We start from the raw sequence: 17,128 nt of genomic DNA, 5'->3' as shown, positions 1-17,128 counted from the left end.
CAGAACCCATTCAACGTCTTCCTCTCCACTGGCTCTTGCTCTGCTCATTTCTCCTTCCCCAAGAAAATGTTCCCTTGTTCTTTTATCTCCTTTTGTCTACCTGCCTCTTTCTCTCCTGTCTCACCCAGATTTCTCAAAAGGAGAGTCAACATGTCATTTCCAGTCTCTTCTCCCTCTGCTTCCTGCTCCAGACTTGCCCATCCCAAACCTCTTTTTCGAATTGTGTCCTTGGTGCCTCCAATCCACCTGTCTGCACCCCCACTGAAATCCCACCTGCCCTATTGGCTAGAGATGGGGCTCAACCTAGCCCAGAGAAACAGGCTAATCTCACTCCTGGGGATCCAACAGTATTATCAAAATAAACATAGATTGAGGTGGAAATATCCCGCATTCCTTTTTAAATGTGATGCCAAACTGACAGCCCACCAAAAAAAAAAAGCAAGAAACTCAGAAATGGCAAATAGATTTAATGCAGAGTGTCAACTTCAATTGATTGATAGTGGCTGCCAAGAGTGCTATCTTGAGTAAGTTTCTGAGGATGCACCCTGGCTTGAGGAGAAAGACTGCTGGGATTAACAATATCTGAAAACACAAGTAAAAGAAAATCAAAAAAGTCAGGTAATATCCACCAAACACGAAGGAATAAAATGCCAATGCCAACAGTGTCTTTGCACACCCTCCACTGCCTTCTCCAACCCAGGCCTTCCAGCAGCAGCCCAGCTCCACACCCCATCCCTGTGGGCCCCAGCTAGCCCCACCACAACCAAGGCAGATACCTGAAATCTCACTTGTAGGAGAAACCACAGGCACCAGAGCTGCCACTGGTGCTGGCACCAGCACCGCCAAGGCCAGCAAAGAGCCCAAACGTGAGAGTGGCAGTCAGGCTGGCACTGGCACTGAAGCCACTGCTGGCACTGGCACTGGCACCAGTACTGGTACTGGCACTGGTACTGGTACTGGTACTGGCACTGGCACTGGCACCACCACTCTCTTGGGCTTTGGCTTTAGCTTCAGCTCCTGCCTGGATCCGGGCTTTGGCCCAGGGTCCAATATCAGCTTCATCCCAGTTGCAGGGCCCAGCAGCATTCTCAGAGCCAAGCCCAATGCCCATTCGAGCTCTAATCTCAGCCCTCGCCTTGGCTTCAGCTGCAGCCTCAGCTGCAGCCTTCAAATCTGCTTCCATTGCCTCTCGGTACTGAGCTGCCCATTCCTTGGGATCCTTCTTTTGTACCTGAAACAACAGCCACAAGAAGGGTCATATTTAGAGAGCACCTAAATAAGGCACCAAGCTATAGGCTGTATTTAATATTATGAATACAGTTAAGTACTACTACCAACTATGTACCTAATAGTCCATCCTTGCTCTGATACTTATTAGCTTTATGACCTTGAACATGTCACCTACTAACCTCTCTGAGTCTCCGTTTTCTCATCTGCAACACGGCAATGACATACTACTTGTACAGGTTAAATAATTCAGATAAAAGTGCCCGGCATGGTGTTTGGCAATTAACAGACGCTTCTGATCGCTGAGATATGAACTACAGGCTGCTCTGCACATAGCTGGCCCCATCCAAGGGCACACCATGCTCTCAATATGCCAAGTTTAGGTAGCTCTCCAATTACCTTGCAGGCAAACTTGAGGACTTTCATCTTGCTGGTCTCATAGTAGGAGCGCAGGCCCCAAAAGAACTCATACTCAGGGGGATTGCTATTGGGGACTCTGGCATAGTCCAGGTACCTAGAAAAGAGAAGTTGAAAACCTTTATTTCTAAGACAACCCAGGGCCCACCAAGGCAAAGACTAGAGAGACTTTATGTGGTGATGTGCTCCACTGAACACTGCAACTTTTCTTCCAACATTGAGCCTCGTGCCACTGGTCTTGCCTGATAGCCACATGAAGGTGCACAGGGCACATGTGTAGGGCATTAGTTTGTAAAGAGGCCACAAGTTTTATGGACCTCATCACAATGACCCAAGATTCCTGTTGGGTGTGTTGTAAACAGAGGAGCCATTCTTCAGGCCCCTTGCTCTGAGCACACCCCACCCTAAGGGTTCTTATCTGCAATCTGGCTAAACCCTGGAGAGGTCCACCACAGAAAAAGATGGTAAAGGAAGAGATAGCCATGATCAGAATGCTGCAGGCATAGTCCTAAATTCCTGACCCTGTGTGTGAGTGTGCCTGTGTTCCTGTGTGCTCAGGTGGCTCTGAGTGCCTATGTGTGTGCTTGCACATTCTTCAAAGGCCAATGACATGGCAGGTTCTCACCAGAAAGTCAGGAGGACTGCTCTCCAGGCCCAAACAAGCCCCTTAGCAGCTGTGGGCCATACTTAGAATTCCCCTCTTGGAGTCCCACGTTCTGCGAGTACAAAACAGGGATGGGATAACCACACCTGTTTTGCAGGGCAGTAAGAAAATGAAATGAGATATACAAGTTACACCCCCCAGCCTGGTACCTGGCTACGTAAAGACACCATTTTATGGCATTTCTTTATGAGAATTAATGTCTAAGATGCCCTGGATAGCACAGTGAAATGAAGCAAGCCTGTGGAGCCAAGTCCTAAACACCATTCTTTCATCTGCTACCTGTGTAACCCTAAGCAAATGGCATTGCCCCTCTGAGAATCGGTTTCTGCCATGGACAATGCTAGTGATGATAATCTCTCCCTTGGAGAGACAAATGTGAGAGTACACAGAGTAATAGATTAGGAAATGCGTGTTACTCCTGTTCTATGTTCACTGCTCCAGAAATAACCCACCAGCTGCATGCACGCATGCACGCACACACTGACACACACCATGGTTGTATTACTCAGTTCTGAAACAGATAAAATGCATGGACCACACCAACACCAGAAAGACACTTACTTCTGCTTCACAAACTCATCAGTAATGAGCTTTTTCACATCCCCAAAGAGTGAGTGATGTATCCTGAGAACAGAAAAATGAAAATAAATAAATAAAGACAGTTAGGGCTGTGGCACTTCCCAGATGTGGTCAGAGGTGTTTCCAATATGAAGAAGATTTTCAGCACAGAGGGAAGCTCCATCGAAGCTGAAGAGAGAGTGAGAGGGAGCAAATAGTTCACGGCCACTCACCCAACCACCCGGGTCAGAACCCAGGACCCTCTACCCAGCCCATCACCCCCCACCCGCGCCACCAGACCACCAGGCAGATGCAATCCTGGGACCGTCCTCTCTTGCCAAAGGACAACACGGACAGCAAGCGCTGAGAGAGCCCAATCATACCCAGGGCGCAGCCCCAACTTGCGCAGCACCTCCCAGATGACAGCTGCAGGGGGAGGCAAGAGGAGACAGGGCCGAAAATGAACACACGGAATTCAGACCCCAGCCACCCGTTCAGCTGCGTGCCCCGCCACTCACCCTCACTGGATCGATTTCCATTCATGAAGATGATGCTAAGCAGCACCATGAGAAGGCCCAGCTTGGGTGAGTCCTTGGTCCTAAGGGAATAATGGACAGAGAAAAGTTTATGTGCAGGAGCCATCTGCAAGTCACATCAGGTGAGCCTCTCACAGCTTCCCTGGATATGGCAGAATTCTGTCCTGTCCAGGCTTCAAGCTCTATGTGACCCTGGGCACGGTACTTAAGATTCATGGACCACAGACTCCAATACAGTGAAATGAGAAAATCACACCCTCTCCTCCCCAGGTTACCAAGAAGATGGATGAATGCCTGTCAGCCTGGTACAGCACAGACACGCAGTCAATTGTGGCTCCTTTTCTCTCTCCCTTAGCCCTCAGAGATTTCTAGGCAGAGCCCTGCTGACACTAACGGCCTTCGAGCATCGTGATCCACTCACGTCAAGGAACCCTCCTTTTACAGTCATTCTACCAGGGCCAGGCCAGTTACTCAGTAGGAAGTAGGAAGTGACAGGCCTCCTTTCCTGGAAGTTTCTGGAAAAACAGCACACCTGGCAGCAACAATGCCCCCACCTCAGGCTCCTACACTCGTCAATCACAATCCTGTACCACTACTGCAGGTGGAGCTTAAACTACATGCGGGAGCTGTGACAGGGGCTTTCCCGGCTCTCTAAGAGAATGTGGGGAGAGATGACAGGGAAGGAAGGGGTGGTGCCACAGACAAAAGCAGAACCCCGCTCCCACCCGAGCCCTGTCCCAGCTTACGTTCCCAGTATGCCTGCATCGGTGGGCTCTAAGGTGCTGAGAAGAATGTACAAGTGGTCATTCTTATCAATTTCCTTCAACTGAATCCCAAATACCTGTGGATGGGGAGAACAGCCTGTGAGATCACAAAATTCAGCTTCCTGGGCATCCTGCAGCTCCCTGGGTACCTAAGGGTTGTGTGTGTGTGAGAAATCAGTGAGATAACGCACATAAAGCATACAGCTAAGTGCCTGGCACACATTAAACATGCAACAAAATATACTGCCATCTTCAACATCATCTTTCTAATTAGCGGGAAGCTAGGGAAACAGAGATAAGCATCTGAAATACGTGACAGGATGCGTCCAGCAGCCGACCAAAGCCAGGACTAAGTTGCGTGGTTTGGGTCCTAGCTGTGCTTTCACCACTGACTTCTGTGCGACCTGTGGCTGGTCTACACTCTTCCCTAGGCCACTGTCTGCTTATCTGCACAGTGACAGGGCTGGATTAGTGGGTCTCTGTGGTTCTCCCTAGAAGGGACATATACACCTTTGTTCCACGCAAGGCTTCCCACTGCGCCCATGCCCCAGGGCTGCCCCTTTACCTTCTCCAAGGAATAGCCTGCTCGCTCGATGATTTCCGGGTACACATCAGTGTATTCTTTGATGACGTCCTTCAGCATGTCTGCAACAGGAGAGGGTTGCAAGCACCTGGGCTTAACAAGACACCAGATACACACTCCCCCAATGCCCAAGCCATAAAACTTTTTCCAACCATGCCATGAGCGGCGTAGCCAGCTTGTGAGCTTATCAATAGAGATGCTAGCACTGCCAAGTGAGAACTTTGGGAAGACAGAGATAAGGACATAAGAGCAAGGAGTACCCAGTTATATGAGGGAGAGGGTAACGGAGGGTAAAGCTCAGGGCAGGTGGGTTATCAGTAGGACTCTACCTGAGCGTTTGATTGGAATCTTTGTCTGGTCTTTAGCCAACAGGTACTTCACCAAATCATTTGCCTGGGAGAGAAGGGAAAAAAGGAATGTCAAAAGAAGCTTGCACAAAGTGAGAAGATGGCAGACAAGAGGACAAGGCAAGGCAGCGGACAAGGCAGAGTGCAAAGGACAGAATTCTTACCCTGCCCTGCAAAAGGGCCACATCCCGAGGTGGTGGCGCTTCAGGCTCTTGGGATGACTGGAGCTTGGCAGCTCTACGGCGAGCCTTGCCCCTACGGGCTTTAGGGGACCTCAGGGAGAGCAAGGCTCTCCGGGCCCAAGCAGCCAGCCGAGTCCGTGATGCCCTACGGGCCCAAAAGGCTATTGGCCCCCTTGAAGCCCTGCGGGCCATTGAGGCCATCAGAGCCTTTGAGACTCTTCGGCCAGCTGTGGCTCCAGAAGCCTGACTCTGATCACTGTTGCCATCCTCTTCTCCATCGAGATGCTTCACCTGCATCAACACAGAGGCAGCTCAGTGTCACCAGAGGAAGCAGGTGGTCATTTTTTTCCCTCACCCTATCTCTTGCAGGAAGCACCCCCTATTCCCATTCCCGTAGTCCCAGCCTGACTCACTGGTCATGCTGAGTCCTGGGTTTGTTTGTTCCTGACTATCATGCAGGAATTTCATCTCCCCAGCAGGCCAGGAGCAACCCAAAGGTGTGGCCTGAGGATTCCCCTTCTGTGTGAACCACTGTCTCGGCTTGTAGTACCCTAGACAAGTTACCTCTCAGGGATTCAGCTTCTTTCTCTAGAAAACTGGGGTTCTAAGTGTGCGTTCAACATTTAATGACATGCCCTGAGTGAATGTACCAACAGCTGGCAGCTACTATATAAATACAAACTGTGTTCCATTCAGACTGCAGCCATGTATATTCCTGTCTCATTGCCCTACCACCAGCGAGCTCTCTAAAGACACCAATCACATCACATTCTTCTCCATGTCCCCCCACAGCCTTGATGAGCAGAGGAAGTTCCTAAATGTTTACAGAACAAGTGAACCCCGTGAGAGAAGAGGAACGGAAAAGCAAGAGTGGTGACTGCAGAGTTCTTACCTTTCGGGCTTTCTTGGCCTTAACCTTGGGCCGAGTATCCTGGTTCTCCTGAGTTGGAGCAGCTGCACCCTCAGGCTCCCGTTCTTCTGCTGGAGCCTGAGAAGCAGGAGTCTCACTCTCCGAGGCCTTTGCCTTGACCTTCTTCTCAGCCACACAGCTGACCTTTTTGGTCTCAGCAGCAGGCATTGTCACAGCCTGCGGGTCAGCATTCTGTGTCTTGCTGTCAGCTGCTGGACTCTTGCTTTCAGCTGCCACAACCTGTGTATCCGTCAGCTGAGCAGTCGACGAGCCCTGGGTAGCAGCTGCCTCCTGAGCCTCTGGGGCCTTTGAGACCTCCGTGGCCTTTGAGCCCCCTGGGGCTTTTGAGACCTTCACAACCTCTGAGACCTTTGGTGCTTTTGAGGCCTTTGGTGTATCTGAGACCTCCAAGTTCTGGGTCACTGTCAACAGGGTCTGCATCATTGAGCCACTGTCCTTTTCTGAAGCTTCAGCCTGCAAAGAGGAAGCAGCGAAGTTCACAGACCTTCTCCACATCCCCAACTAGACAAAAGGTTCCAAATTTCCAAGGCCATACTTCTCTGACCTGCACTGTGTACTCACTCCTACCCACAATGCGCTCCAACCACCTCTGCCTAACAAGACCCCCCCCTTTCCTCTGAGCCAAGAACTGATGGCAGAAGAGGGGCCTATGCCCTCCTGCCTGCCAGCACCCCACCCCCTGCCCCAGCCAGCTTCTCTTCCTCTCTCCCTCCACTGAGAGAGGGAGCGCTCAGGCAGGGAAAGTGGGTGGGGAAGGGCAAGGATGGGAGGGGAAGTGCCAAGGGACTTGGAGCAGCAGTAGGGACTGGAAAGGAAAAACAGCTGGGGAGAGGACAGAAAGAGACCTTACCTGGAAGCGAGTTAGACCCGAACCACTCTCGCTTGTGTCAGACATGTCTCAAGCTGGCCTGGCAAAAGCTGAGCCTGAAGGGGAAAAGGCCTGGGTCAAGTGGAGAGCTCACTGAACGTCCTCTCCCCCGATCTGCCTAGAGGCTGAGCCTCGCCTTCCCTAAAGCCCTAATCCCAAGCCCTCCCCCAACTCCAACAACTCCGTTCTCAGATACAGGAATCCAGAGCGTCTAGGTCTCAATTCTCTGCAGCCGCACCCTCCCCTTCTCCAGGAAGATGTGCCAGCGCGGCAGCTCTGAGGACCCCGCCCCTTTTCCCAGTGCACCCCCCCCAGCCGCAGGCCGACAGTGCGCATGCGCGTCTGCTGCAGGGCCCATCTCAGCCCCGCCCTCTTTCCCAGCACAAGCCCTTTCTTTGATGTCCACCGTGCACATGCGCATTCGGCAGCGAGCCCCGTAGAGCGCTGGCCCTGCTCAACACGCCCCTTTCTAGCGATACTTAGTGCGCATGCGTAATGGTCACCGTCTCAGTCCGGCACCCTACCCCAACACACGCCCCTCTCCAGGTCCGCAGTGCCATTGGGTCCCACCCCCTCCCCAACAAACCTCCCTCTCAAACTGTCGCAGTATCTGGTGGTCCCGGTCCCTCCCTTACTCACACCCACCTCAGAAAGTCCACAGTGCCTCGTGGTCCCGCCCTTTTTCCTAACACGCCCCCCTCCAAACAGGGGCAAAACGCATCTTGGTTCCGCCCCTTCCCTATTACACCCCTTCCTCAAATCTGTATTGAACTAGTGTTCCATCTTGGGCCCGGACAAACTGGGTCCAGTCCCCTCCCTTCCCAGCCGGATGGATCCGGTACGATCCGGTCCTTTCGGCAGGTTTTCTCCAGATCCCAGAGGGTGGGGCCGACCCCTAGCGGGCCCTCATCCAAACCTGGGCCCCGCTGCTCACCTAGTCCTTCTCCAATTCCTGAGTGCGTCCAGTCGCTCCAAGCCCCTCCGAAACTCGGAGACTGCCCTCCCCCCTCCAGGCCGGAAGTGGTCCCGCCCCTTTCCGCCTCCCTAGGGGGCCTCCGTCCCAGCCAGTCTGCCCCTCCCCCGCTCCTGCTCCTCATTCCTTATCCCCCCCTCCGTATTCCCGCTGCCTCACTCCCTAGTCCCCAGTCCCCCATCGCATTTCCTATTTACCCCGCAGAATTCCCTATGCCCGCTCCTCACATCCTCCTCCGTGTCACCTTTGCACAACCTCCCCTCCGTATTCCTTAACCCTCCTCTGCATCCCTTATTCTCTTCTCTGGATCTCCACTCCCCTTAGCAGTCCTCGTCCCCCACCCAGCATGCCGGGTTCCCCGTTTCTCTCCTCTCCTCCTCCTTCTCTAGTCTCTGCTCTCCAGTCCTTACAGCCTACTACTTTCTCAGTCGTCCTCATTGCCTACACCCTGCTTCGGGTCACCTCTGCTCCAGCTGCAGTGGTGCAGTAAGAATTGTCCACCTGCCTGGCTATGGGTTCGAGTGGGCTAGAACCACTGTCTGACAGCCAGGCAAACTCCAGTCTCGACGCTCCTCACCTTGTCCTCGAGCGAGTCCGGGATGCGTCTGCCCTCTCTCAGTCCCTCTCGAAGTCTCAGCCTCCTGGACTAAGAGCTGCAGACAGCCCAGCCCAGCCCAGCCCCTTTCCGCAGCCCCCTGCCACCCCCCCTCGCCTTCCTCGGGGGTGGGGCAATGGGGCCCCGCTCAGGGCTGTCTGACGCCAAAGCCCATGTTTATGCCACTGTACCAGGCTCAGTCTGAAGCCATTCCAACCCAAACCACCCCCTGAAAGCGATTCATTCATTGAACTTATTTATTTTTATACTTTATTTTTTTCTTATTACAGAGATAATGTGTTGTCGCTGTGAATATTTAAATAATGCAGAAGTATGCAACATACCAATGAAAGGCCACCCTTATCTCATTCCCCAGAAATAGCTACTGTTAACATTTTTATATACATTCTTCCAGATTTCTTTCTACTCATATACTGATTACTTGGGTTTTCTTCCCACAAATGGTGCACTAGTCCTACTGTTTTGTAGCCTGTTCTTTTTTTCTTTCACTTCTCCATTTAAACATTTTTCAGCAGTGCACGTTTTTCTTAACAGCTGCATAACCTTTTCTTGTATAGATGTCCCATAATTTTTTAACGAGTCCAGCACACATAGACATTAGCATTGTTTCCGTGGGTATTTTTTACTGTTACAAAAAAATGCTACAAGGAACATACTGGCATCTGTATTGGGCTCGTTTGTTTGATTTTTTTTATGGTACTTTTTGCTAACTTTGGTGCAACAAAATATGTTCCATTTTCACACAGATTTGTCAATTTACTCTCAAAAAAATGCACTGGATAATATTCCCACCAAAGATGTCTCCCAGATGTTTACATGTCACACTATACAAATATTTTTCATGACTTATGATGCTTTTTGCTATACAAAAATTATTATGCATGTAATTATTATACATGTGGTCAAATACATCGGTTTTTCCTTTTTCACAACTGGATTTTGCTTCTTGCTTAGGATGCTTTCCACACTCCAGTTTAAGCACTTTTATTGCTTTATTATTTGCATTCAAATGTTGAATCATTCCAAAATTTGTTTTGTGTAAAGATTCAGCTTGTTTTTTTTCCTCCAAAATCATAATCTCTTATCCCTAAACTATGCACAAACTAATCCATCTACTCACTACGTTGAAATGTCACCTCTATCATAAAATAAATTCACATAAGCATTCGGTTCTATTGAGGAAAGCACAATAAGAGGTAAACATAACAGAAACGAGACAAAATCATTATTAATTATGGAGTGTATTAATGCAGACCTTCAAAACCTAAGAGAATGAACTAAAAAGTTGACAGAAACCATAATAGAATTCAGCACAGGAGTCAGTAGCTGAAATAATATTTGATACCTTCTCCATATCCAAAGTAATTCAAATGGTCAGAAGTCTGCTTTGTGAGATCATCTCTTCCTTAACTAAACAAATAAAGTATTGTTAACTCCTATGTTCTCTGGATAATTAGAGATATGCAACACACATTTCCCACATTTTCAAGGTGGGTTTCTATTCTCTTGTCTTTTCTCTTTCTCTCTCCATGATGCCCCAAATTCCATGACCTTTGTCGTCATCCAGGTAAGCACTGATTGTGGTTTGGACTAGAGTGGTAGCAGTGGACATAATGAGAAATGATTGAATTCGTGAGACAGTAAAGAAACAAAAAGCAACAGGACTCAGTGAGTAACTAGATCCGGGGGAGAAGAGTGAGAAGTAGGAAGTGTCAAAGGGAACACTTAAGGAGCTGCTGTGACTCCTTTCACCGAGGTATGAAATATTGAAGGAGGAATGGGTTTGAGGGAACCTGAACGTTGATTTAGAGGCACCTGTGGAACATCCAGGTAGAAGTGTCCCACCAGCATTTGAACATACGTGTCTGAACCTCAGGAAAGAGATCTGAACTGAGATTACAGATCTAGAAGTCATCAGCCCTGGCCCAGGCCCAACCATTGAGAGCATTTGGGAAGTGAATCAGCAGATGGGAGTGCATTCTATCTCTATCTCTGTCTCTGTCTCTGTCTCTGTCTCTGGCATGTGTGTGTGCCTGTGTCTCTTTGGCCCTCAAATAAACACAATAATGAAAAAATAAGCAGCTGGCATTATGGTACAGCAGGTTAAGCTGCCACTTGTGATGCCCAAGTGGCATTTCAGAGTGCTGATTTGAGTCCTCACTGCCCTGCTTCCAATCCAGTTTCCTGCAAATGTGCCTGGGAAGACAGAAAATGATGGCCCAATTGACTGGGCCCCTGCCACCTATGTGGGAGACCAGGATGAAGTTCATGGTTCGTGGCTTCAGCCTGGTCCAGCCCTGGCTGTTGTAAGCATTAGGGCAATGAACCAGTGAGTGGGATGGAGTCTCCCTCTCTCTCTCTCTCTCTCTGGCACTCTGCCTTTCAAGTAAATAAAGAAATCTTTAAAAAGAAAAATAATAAAAATGAAATTTCCAAAAAGTTCATGAAAATGGGTGTTCGGAAAGAACCATATGTGAAATTCAAAACAATTTTATATCAAAATAAATTTATATATACTTCAATTTTTCATGAACTTTTTGAGTTAGGTTGATATATAGTTGTCGATATTCCATCTAAACAGAATACTTCGCTCTTCCCAGATGTACCTTGATTTCCTTTTGCTTAGGACCCTTTGCTCATGGAATTTCTTCCCCTTAGAATACCCTCTGTTACATCCATGCCCACATGATGTCTACCTTCCAACATTTTAAGTTCTAGCATGCTTTAAGTCCCAGTTGTGGCCTTTAAAATCCTGGGGGAAGTAACAGAGTACCTTAGGAGATATTGTTGGATTCAAGGGACTGAGGCACAATATGTGCCCACATCCGTCAAAAGAAGCATTCCCAAAGATTTTCAAACCCACCCTTTCCCAGCCCCCTTCCGATTCCACCACCTGCATAACCCAATGTCCTAAACACCCTTATCTTAGGCCCTGGGGGTCAGGGAAGAGGCAGCAACCTTATCAGGGAGAAGATAAATGAGTCTCAGTCCCCAATGATCACCCTCTGATCGGAGAGATTTACTCCTACTTTCTCCTTGTGAACTGTTAGCATTTTCAGATCTGCAGTATCCACGCATAAAGTCTGTGGAATCTAAGTCACTGGAGCCTAGACCAATTTCTGTTGTCCGCAGATTAGGAGACAAATACCTGAGATTATGTAAATCCTGCTTGTCAACTAAGGGGAACGATGAAAAGCTCAGTTATCACCAGGCATCTCTGTCCAGGATAAGGAAAGGCAAACTAAAGATTGCTTAGTACACAATGTGGGGATGAAACTTCCTAATCCCAGAGCACCCGAGAGTTCAGACCACAGAAGCTCAAATGACAAGCTCAGGATACCACCATCACCAAATCTGTCCTGGCACATTTCCCTTTCTCCAAACTACACAGAATCAGTGTCTCTGAATTTTGGAGAACTTGGAGGTAAGGCTGGGGGAGGGTGGTAAAGATTTCCCTTCAAGGTTACCTAGCATTTCTTTAGTCATCTAAGTGATACAGCACAGCACACTAATCAAGTTGAAATTGGACACCAGACTTTCTTCAAATTTTCACAGCCATTCCCACTCCAGAAAAAGGCCAACTGACTGTGCCTTCTCCTGCACTCCACTGCTCTCAGGCCCATTGGGCCCTTTCTAGTCCCCAGCATACTGGCAGCATTCATGCCTTTCCATTTCCAGGCTCTCTATGTCCTCTCTTCTGAGCTTCTGGTGGAGTCTCAGAATCTTTTTATATATAAGAAAATTTCACTCACTTTGTGTCCATCTCAGCCCCAGGACTATCTTTCCATGATTTCCATAGGTGGGGAAATCTGCTACCCACTTCTGGACTAGCATTCATTTTCCCCTGCCCTTTGTATCCCCTGCTCTGTGCTGTATCACTTAGTCCTTCCTCTGCACAAGCCTGGGAGGCAGGATTGGGCCAATTCCATGGCATGTGCACCACCCTCATTTCACAGAGGACAACACTGGGAGTGGGAGCAGTAACTTGCCCAAAACAAAGGAACTGATGAGTGACCCGAAGATAACTCGCATCCAGGTCATCAGTTAGCAAATACCGGAGCCTTAAGAACTACAGATTTCTTCCAGTGATCAACGTCCCAGAATATTCTTTCCAACCCTCTCTATAAACATATGGTAGGCATATTACAGTATAATTTTCATCTGTGGAGGCAAATCTAACTGGATACCCAGATGTTCACTTAGATATTGTCATAAAGTGTCACAGGCTATATAACTATTTCATTACTGTGATGTGAACACCAAGTTTGATTTTTATTAAATTCGTACTGCTACATGGTAACAAATCACACAATACAGAAGAGCATATGATAAAAACTAATGCCCTGCTTCGAACCTCCCTTCTCCATCCCACCTCCGCAAAGTCACTTTTCAACATGTTTTGGTTTTAGTTCTACCAGTGATTCCCTTTGTAACTCTAGAATATATGTATACTGTTTCTTTGCTTGTAAAATCTATATAGGATGCCTCACTTTCCTTACTTCCTGCAGTGCTTAGCATTGATATTCCTTTTTTCTTAGTTTTGTAGCTTAAAAATACACTCATATTTCTATTTCTTTTTCTATTTATTTATTTTTATTTTTTTTTTATTTTTTGACAGGCAGAGTGGACAGTGAGAGAGAGAGACAGAGAGAAAGGTCTTCCTTTGCCGTTGGTTCACCCTCCAATGGCCGCCGCGGCCGGCGCGCTGCGGCCGGCGCACCGCGCTGATCCTATGGCAGGAGCCAGGAGCCAGGTGCTTTTCCTGGTCTCCCATGGGGTGCAGGGCCCAAGCACCTGGGCCATCCTCCACTGCACTCCCTGGCCACAGCAGAGAGCTGGCCTGGAAGAGGGGCAACCGGGACAGAATCCGGCGCCCCGACCGGGACTAGAACCCGGTGTGCCGGCGCCGCTAGGCGGAGGATTAGCCTAGTGAGCCGCGGCGCCGGCCTCTATTTCTTATTCCATCCATATTTAGCAAATAACTTCTCCTGCCCACTTTTTATGACAAGTGGGTTAGGGCCAATAACTTCCCTTCACTCAATCAATATCCCGCATCATCATTTTCAGTTTCCTATCCTATTATTCAGGTGATTCACATTTTTTTTTACAGGCAGAGTGGACAGTGAGAGAGAGAGAGAGAGAGAAAGGTCTTCCTTTGCCGTTGGTTTACCCCTCAATGGCCACTGTGGCCGGCGTGCTGCAGCCGGTGCACTGCGCTGATCCGAAGGCAGGAGCCAGGTGCTTCTCCTGGTCTCCCATGGGGTGCAGGACCCAAGCACTTGGGCCATCCTCCACTGCCTTCCCGGGCCATAGCAGAGAGCTGGCCTGGAAGAGGGGCAACCGGGACAGAATCTGGCGCCCCGACCGGGACTAGAACCCGGTGTGCTGGCGCCGCTAGGCGGAGGATTAGCTTATTGAGCCGCGGCGCCGGCTAGGTGATTCACATTTCTATTCTATTCTGCAGCTACAACTAGGTGTTCTCTGCTCTGTCTCCCCAAGTTGACTCTAAAACCTGGAAATCAATAAACAACATTTACATTATCATGATTAGGTAAATATTTTTCAAAATCCAGCCAAGTAGTGAGCCAGGAATATACTTCCTTCTCTACAAGTTCAATGTCACAGTCTTTGGACCTCTCCAAGGAGAATACTTCTAACATCAAGGTCAAATGGAGTCTCTCTTAAACTCCATCAGCTATTTATAATCATAGATTTTATTTTGCTTTATATTTAAACCATAGCTTTCTTGAATAATTATAGGGGGAGAAAGAGAAAGAGATAGGGGAAGAGAGAGAGAGAAGGATTAATTTTAATATCTTTTCTTTTTTCCTTGAATTATATGTCTTTGTTATATTCCTTCACTCAACAAATATTTATTAAGTGTTTGTTTATGTGCCAGGCACTATTCTAAAAGCTAAAGATATAGCAGCAAAAAAGATAAATAGCAATCCTTGTCCCACAGAGAGCTGATTCTAGTGAGGAAGAAAGATAAAATTATCAGATAAGTAAAATACATAACAAGTTAAAAATGTGTGATAAGTGCTATGGAGAAAAATTAAGCTGGGCAAAAGGGATGGAGACTGCTAAAGAGGATGGTAGCTTATTTTAGTTTGAAATAGGTTGGTCAAGGAAAGACTCACTAGACAGGTAGCATGTGAGCAAAGAGTTGCATGAGGTGAGAGAGGTAGCCAAGTGGGTACTTGGGGAATGAACATTCCAAGCAGCAAAAACAGACAGTGCAAAGGCCCTGGGGCAGGTCCATACCTGGCACTTTTTTCATGCCTGGCATTTTTAAAGAACATAAAGATCAGGGTTGACAGAGAGGTGGAGGAAGGCAGCAAGGAAAGTAATAGGAAATGAGGTTAGATGGTTAATGAGAAGTTCCCTCACCTATCCTTCTCTCAGAGGGCCCTGTGAGTCAACAGTGGGATCTATAGGAGAACTGCGAGGAGAGAGGAGAGAGGATCTTATTTGGTTTTCAAAGGATCTCCCTGACTTTTGTGAAAACGTGCTGGGGCAAGTGAGAAGGGCAAGGAAAGGGAAGAAAAAAATCAAAAGCCGGAGGACCAGTGTGGGAGCTGCTGCCAGAATGACTCGGGTTGGATGCACTATTTTCTTTTTTTTTTTTTTTTAAAGATTTTATTTATTTGAGAGGTAGAGTTACAGACAGTGTGTGAGAGAGAGAGACAGACAGAAAGGTCTTCCTTCCGTTGGTTCACTTCCCAAATGGCCGGCTTCCTCCCGGCTTCCTGCATGGGCGCAGGGGTCCAAGGACTTGGGCCATCCTCCACTGCTTTCCCAGGCCATAGCAGAGAGCTGGATCAGAAGGGGAGCAGCCGGGACTCGAACTGGTGCTCATATGGGATGCCAGCACCGCAGGCGGAGGATTAACCTACTGAGCCAGAGCACTGGCCCCGCACTATTTTCTGAATTCACTATTCTGGACACCTGTTCCAGAAAGCTGTAGAACATCAGCTTCTCATAGTGTTTTTGACAAAGTTTCCTTCATTGTTTCTGTTCTCTTGATCTGAAACACCAATTCCTATTATTCAAAAGTGGACTCTATTGGACTGATTTATGTATCTTAAAATGTTTTCTAATATTAAAAAAAAAAAAAGAAAAAGAAAAAAAAAGGCCGGTGCCGTGGCTCACTGGGCTAATCCTCCACCTACAGCACCGGCACACCGGGTTCTAGTCCCAGTCGGGGCACTGGATTCTGTCCGGGTTGCCCCTCTTCCAGGCCAGCTCTCTGCTGTGGCCCGGGAGTGCAGTGGAGGATGGCCCAAGTACTTGGGCCCTGCACCCGCGTGGGAGACCAGGAGAAGCACCTGGCTCCTGGCTTCAGATCGGCGCGGTGCACCGGCCTCAACAGGCCAGCCGCAGTGGCCACTGAGGGTTGAACCAACGGAAAAGGAAGACCTTTCTCCCTGTCTCTCTCACTGTCCACTCTGCCTGTCAAAAAAAATGTTCTCTAATATTTTCTGTTTCTTCCTCCTCCCTGTACCCTCCCCCCACACACATATTCTGGGCAATTTATTCAATGTTATTTCCCATTTCTTCCATTGATTTATTTTTCATTTCAGCAACTTATTTTCAATTTCTAAGGAATTTTTCTTTTTTCTGAATGTTCCTACTTTGTGGCATCTAGTTGTTGTTTTATGTGGGTTATATCTTCTTGAATCTTGTTGAGAATATTACTAGTTTTTTTTCCCCCTTAAGAAACAAAAGCTTCTCAGATTGCTCCTGGGGTCAGTTGTTGTATTTGTTTGTCTCATTCTTTTGCTCTCATGCTGCAGGCTTCCTTCGTTTGCCTGGGAATCTTTGGTTATCTGTTTATATTCAAGAGAAAAGGACTAGGTGGCTGACGTAGGTTTTCTCTGTCCTGGATAAGCAGAGCATTGTCTAGCTAGAGCTCTAACCTTCATGAGGAAATTCCTTCAGGAAGCTTTGTGTGGACTTGGGCGAGGTGGCAATTGACAGGCTTTGGGACCTCCAAGCGCCGGGAAGGAGAAGACTCTGCTGTGTGCTACTACATGGCACAGGACAAGCCTGAGCGTCCTGGGGGCAGTTTGTAAACTGGGCATCAAAGATTTCCCTTCTGCAGGTCAAGGGCTAGAACTGCATGTGTTCTGTTTGAGCGGAAAAGAGAGAGAAGGATCCTCAGTGATGCCGATGCCCCACCCCAACCCACACCCCCAACCCCATCCACACGGGGCGAACCCTGCCACTCACTCCCACCCTCCACAGGACCTGCAGACACTGTTTTCAGAACACCCCATCTCGACACCTCCTCCCCGCCACGCCACTCCAGGTCTGCAGAGACACAGAGAACCTCTCATACTTTCCCATCTCTGTCAGACCTCACCCTACTCTTGTCCTAGCAGCCACTCCCTGAACGCTTACCACGTGCGGAGCGTACAAGCTCACTTAATCTTCACAACAACCTAACGCAGTAGGTTCTG

General features: G+C 48.4%; 1 protein-coding gene and 1 non-coding gene across 5 annotated transcripts; both read right to left on the bottom strand.

Annotated features, from left to right (window-relative positions):
• Positions 1-446: 446 nt before the first annotated feature.
• On the bottom strand, positions 447-8,685 carry LOC100342914 (melanoma-associated antigen D2). Of its 4 annotated transcripts, none has more exons than XM_008272658.5 (13): positions 8,628-8,685; positions 7,060-7,133; positions 6,171-6,662; positions 5,261-5,569; positions 5,079-5,142; positions 4,732-4,811; positions 4,149-4,243; positions 3,385-3,464; positions 3,250-3,292; positions 2,870-2,932; positions 1,627-1,741; positions 777-1,231; positions 448-582 (listed from the first exon to the last, which is right to left on the bottom strand). In XM_008272658.5, the coding sequence occupies exons 2-12, from the start codon at positions 7,102-7,104 to the stop codon at positions 785-787; spliced, it is 1,833 nt and encodes a 610-aa protein (XP_008270880.1). In that variant the 5' UTR covers positions 7,105-7,133; positions 8,628-8,685; the 3' UTR covers positions 448-582; positions 777-784. The 4 variants fall into 4 exon arrangements, with proteins under 4 accessions (XP_008270882.1, XP_069923453.1, XP_008270880.1 ...); XM_008272659.4 differs by lacking the exon at positions 8,628-8,685 and adding an exon at positions 8,012-8,067; XM_008272660.5 differs by lacking the exon at positions 777-1,231 and having other exon boundaries at positions 447-582.
• Positions 1,917-2,045, bottom strand: LOC127485064 (small nucleolar RNA SNORA11). Its single transcript, XR_007912263.1, has one exon. It is a non-coding gene; the product is annotated as a small nucleolar RNA SNORA11 (small nucleolar RNA).
• Positions 8,686-17,128: the final 8,443 nt, after the last annotated feature.

This window comes from Oryctolagus cuniculus, chromosome X, assembly GCF_051225735.1.
Source record: "Oryctolagus cuniculus isolate XC-2025 breed Fujian yellow rabbit chromosome X, ASM5122573v1, whole genome shotgun sequence".
In the NCBI taxonomy this organism is placed as follows: domain Eukaryota; kingdom Metazoa; phylum Chordata; class Mammalia; order Lagomorpha; family Leporidae; genus Oryctolagus; species Oryctolagus cuniculus.
The sequence above is the reverse complement of the archived record's forward strand: the minus strand, read 5'-3'. Positions and strand labels throughout refer to the sequence as shown.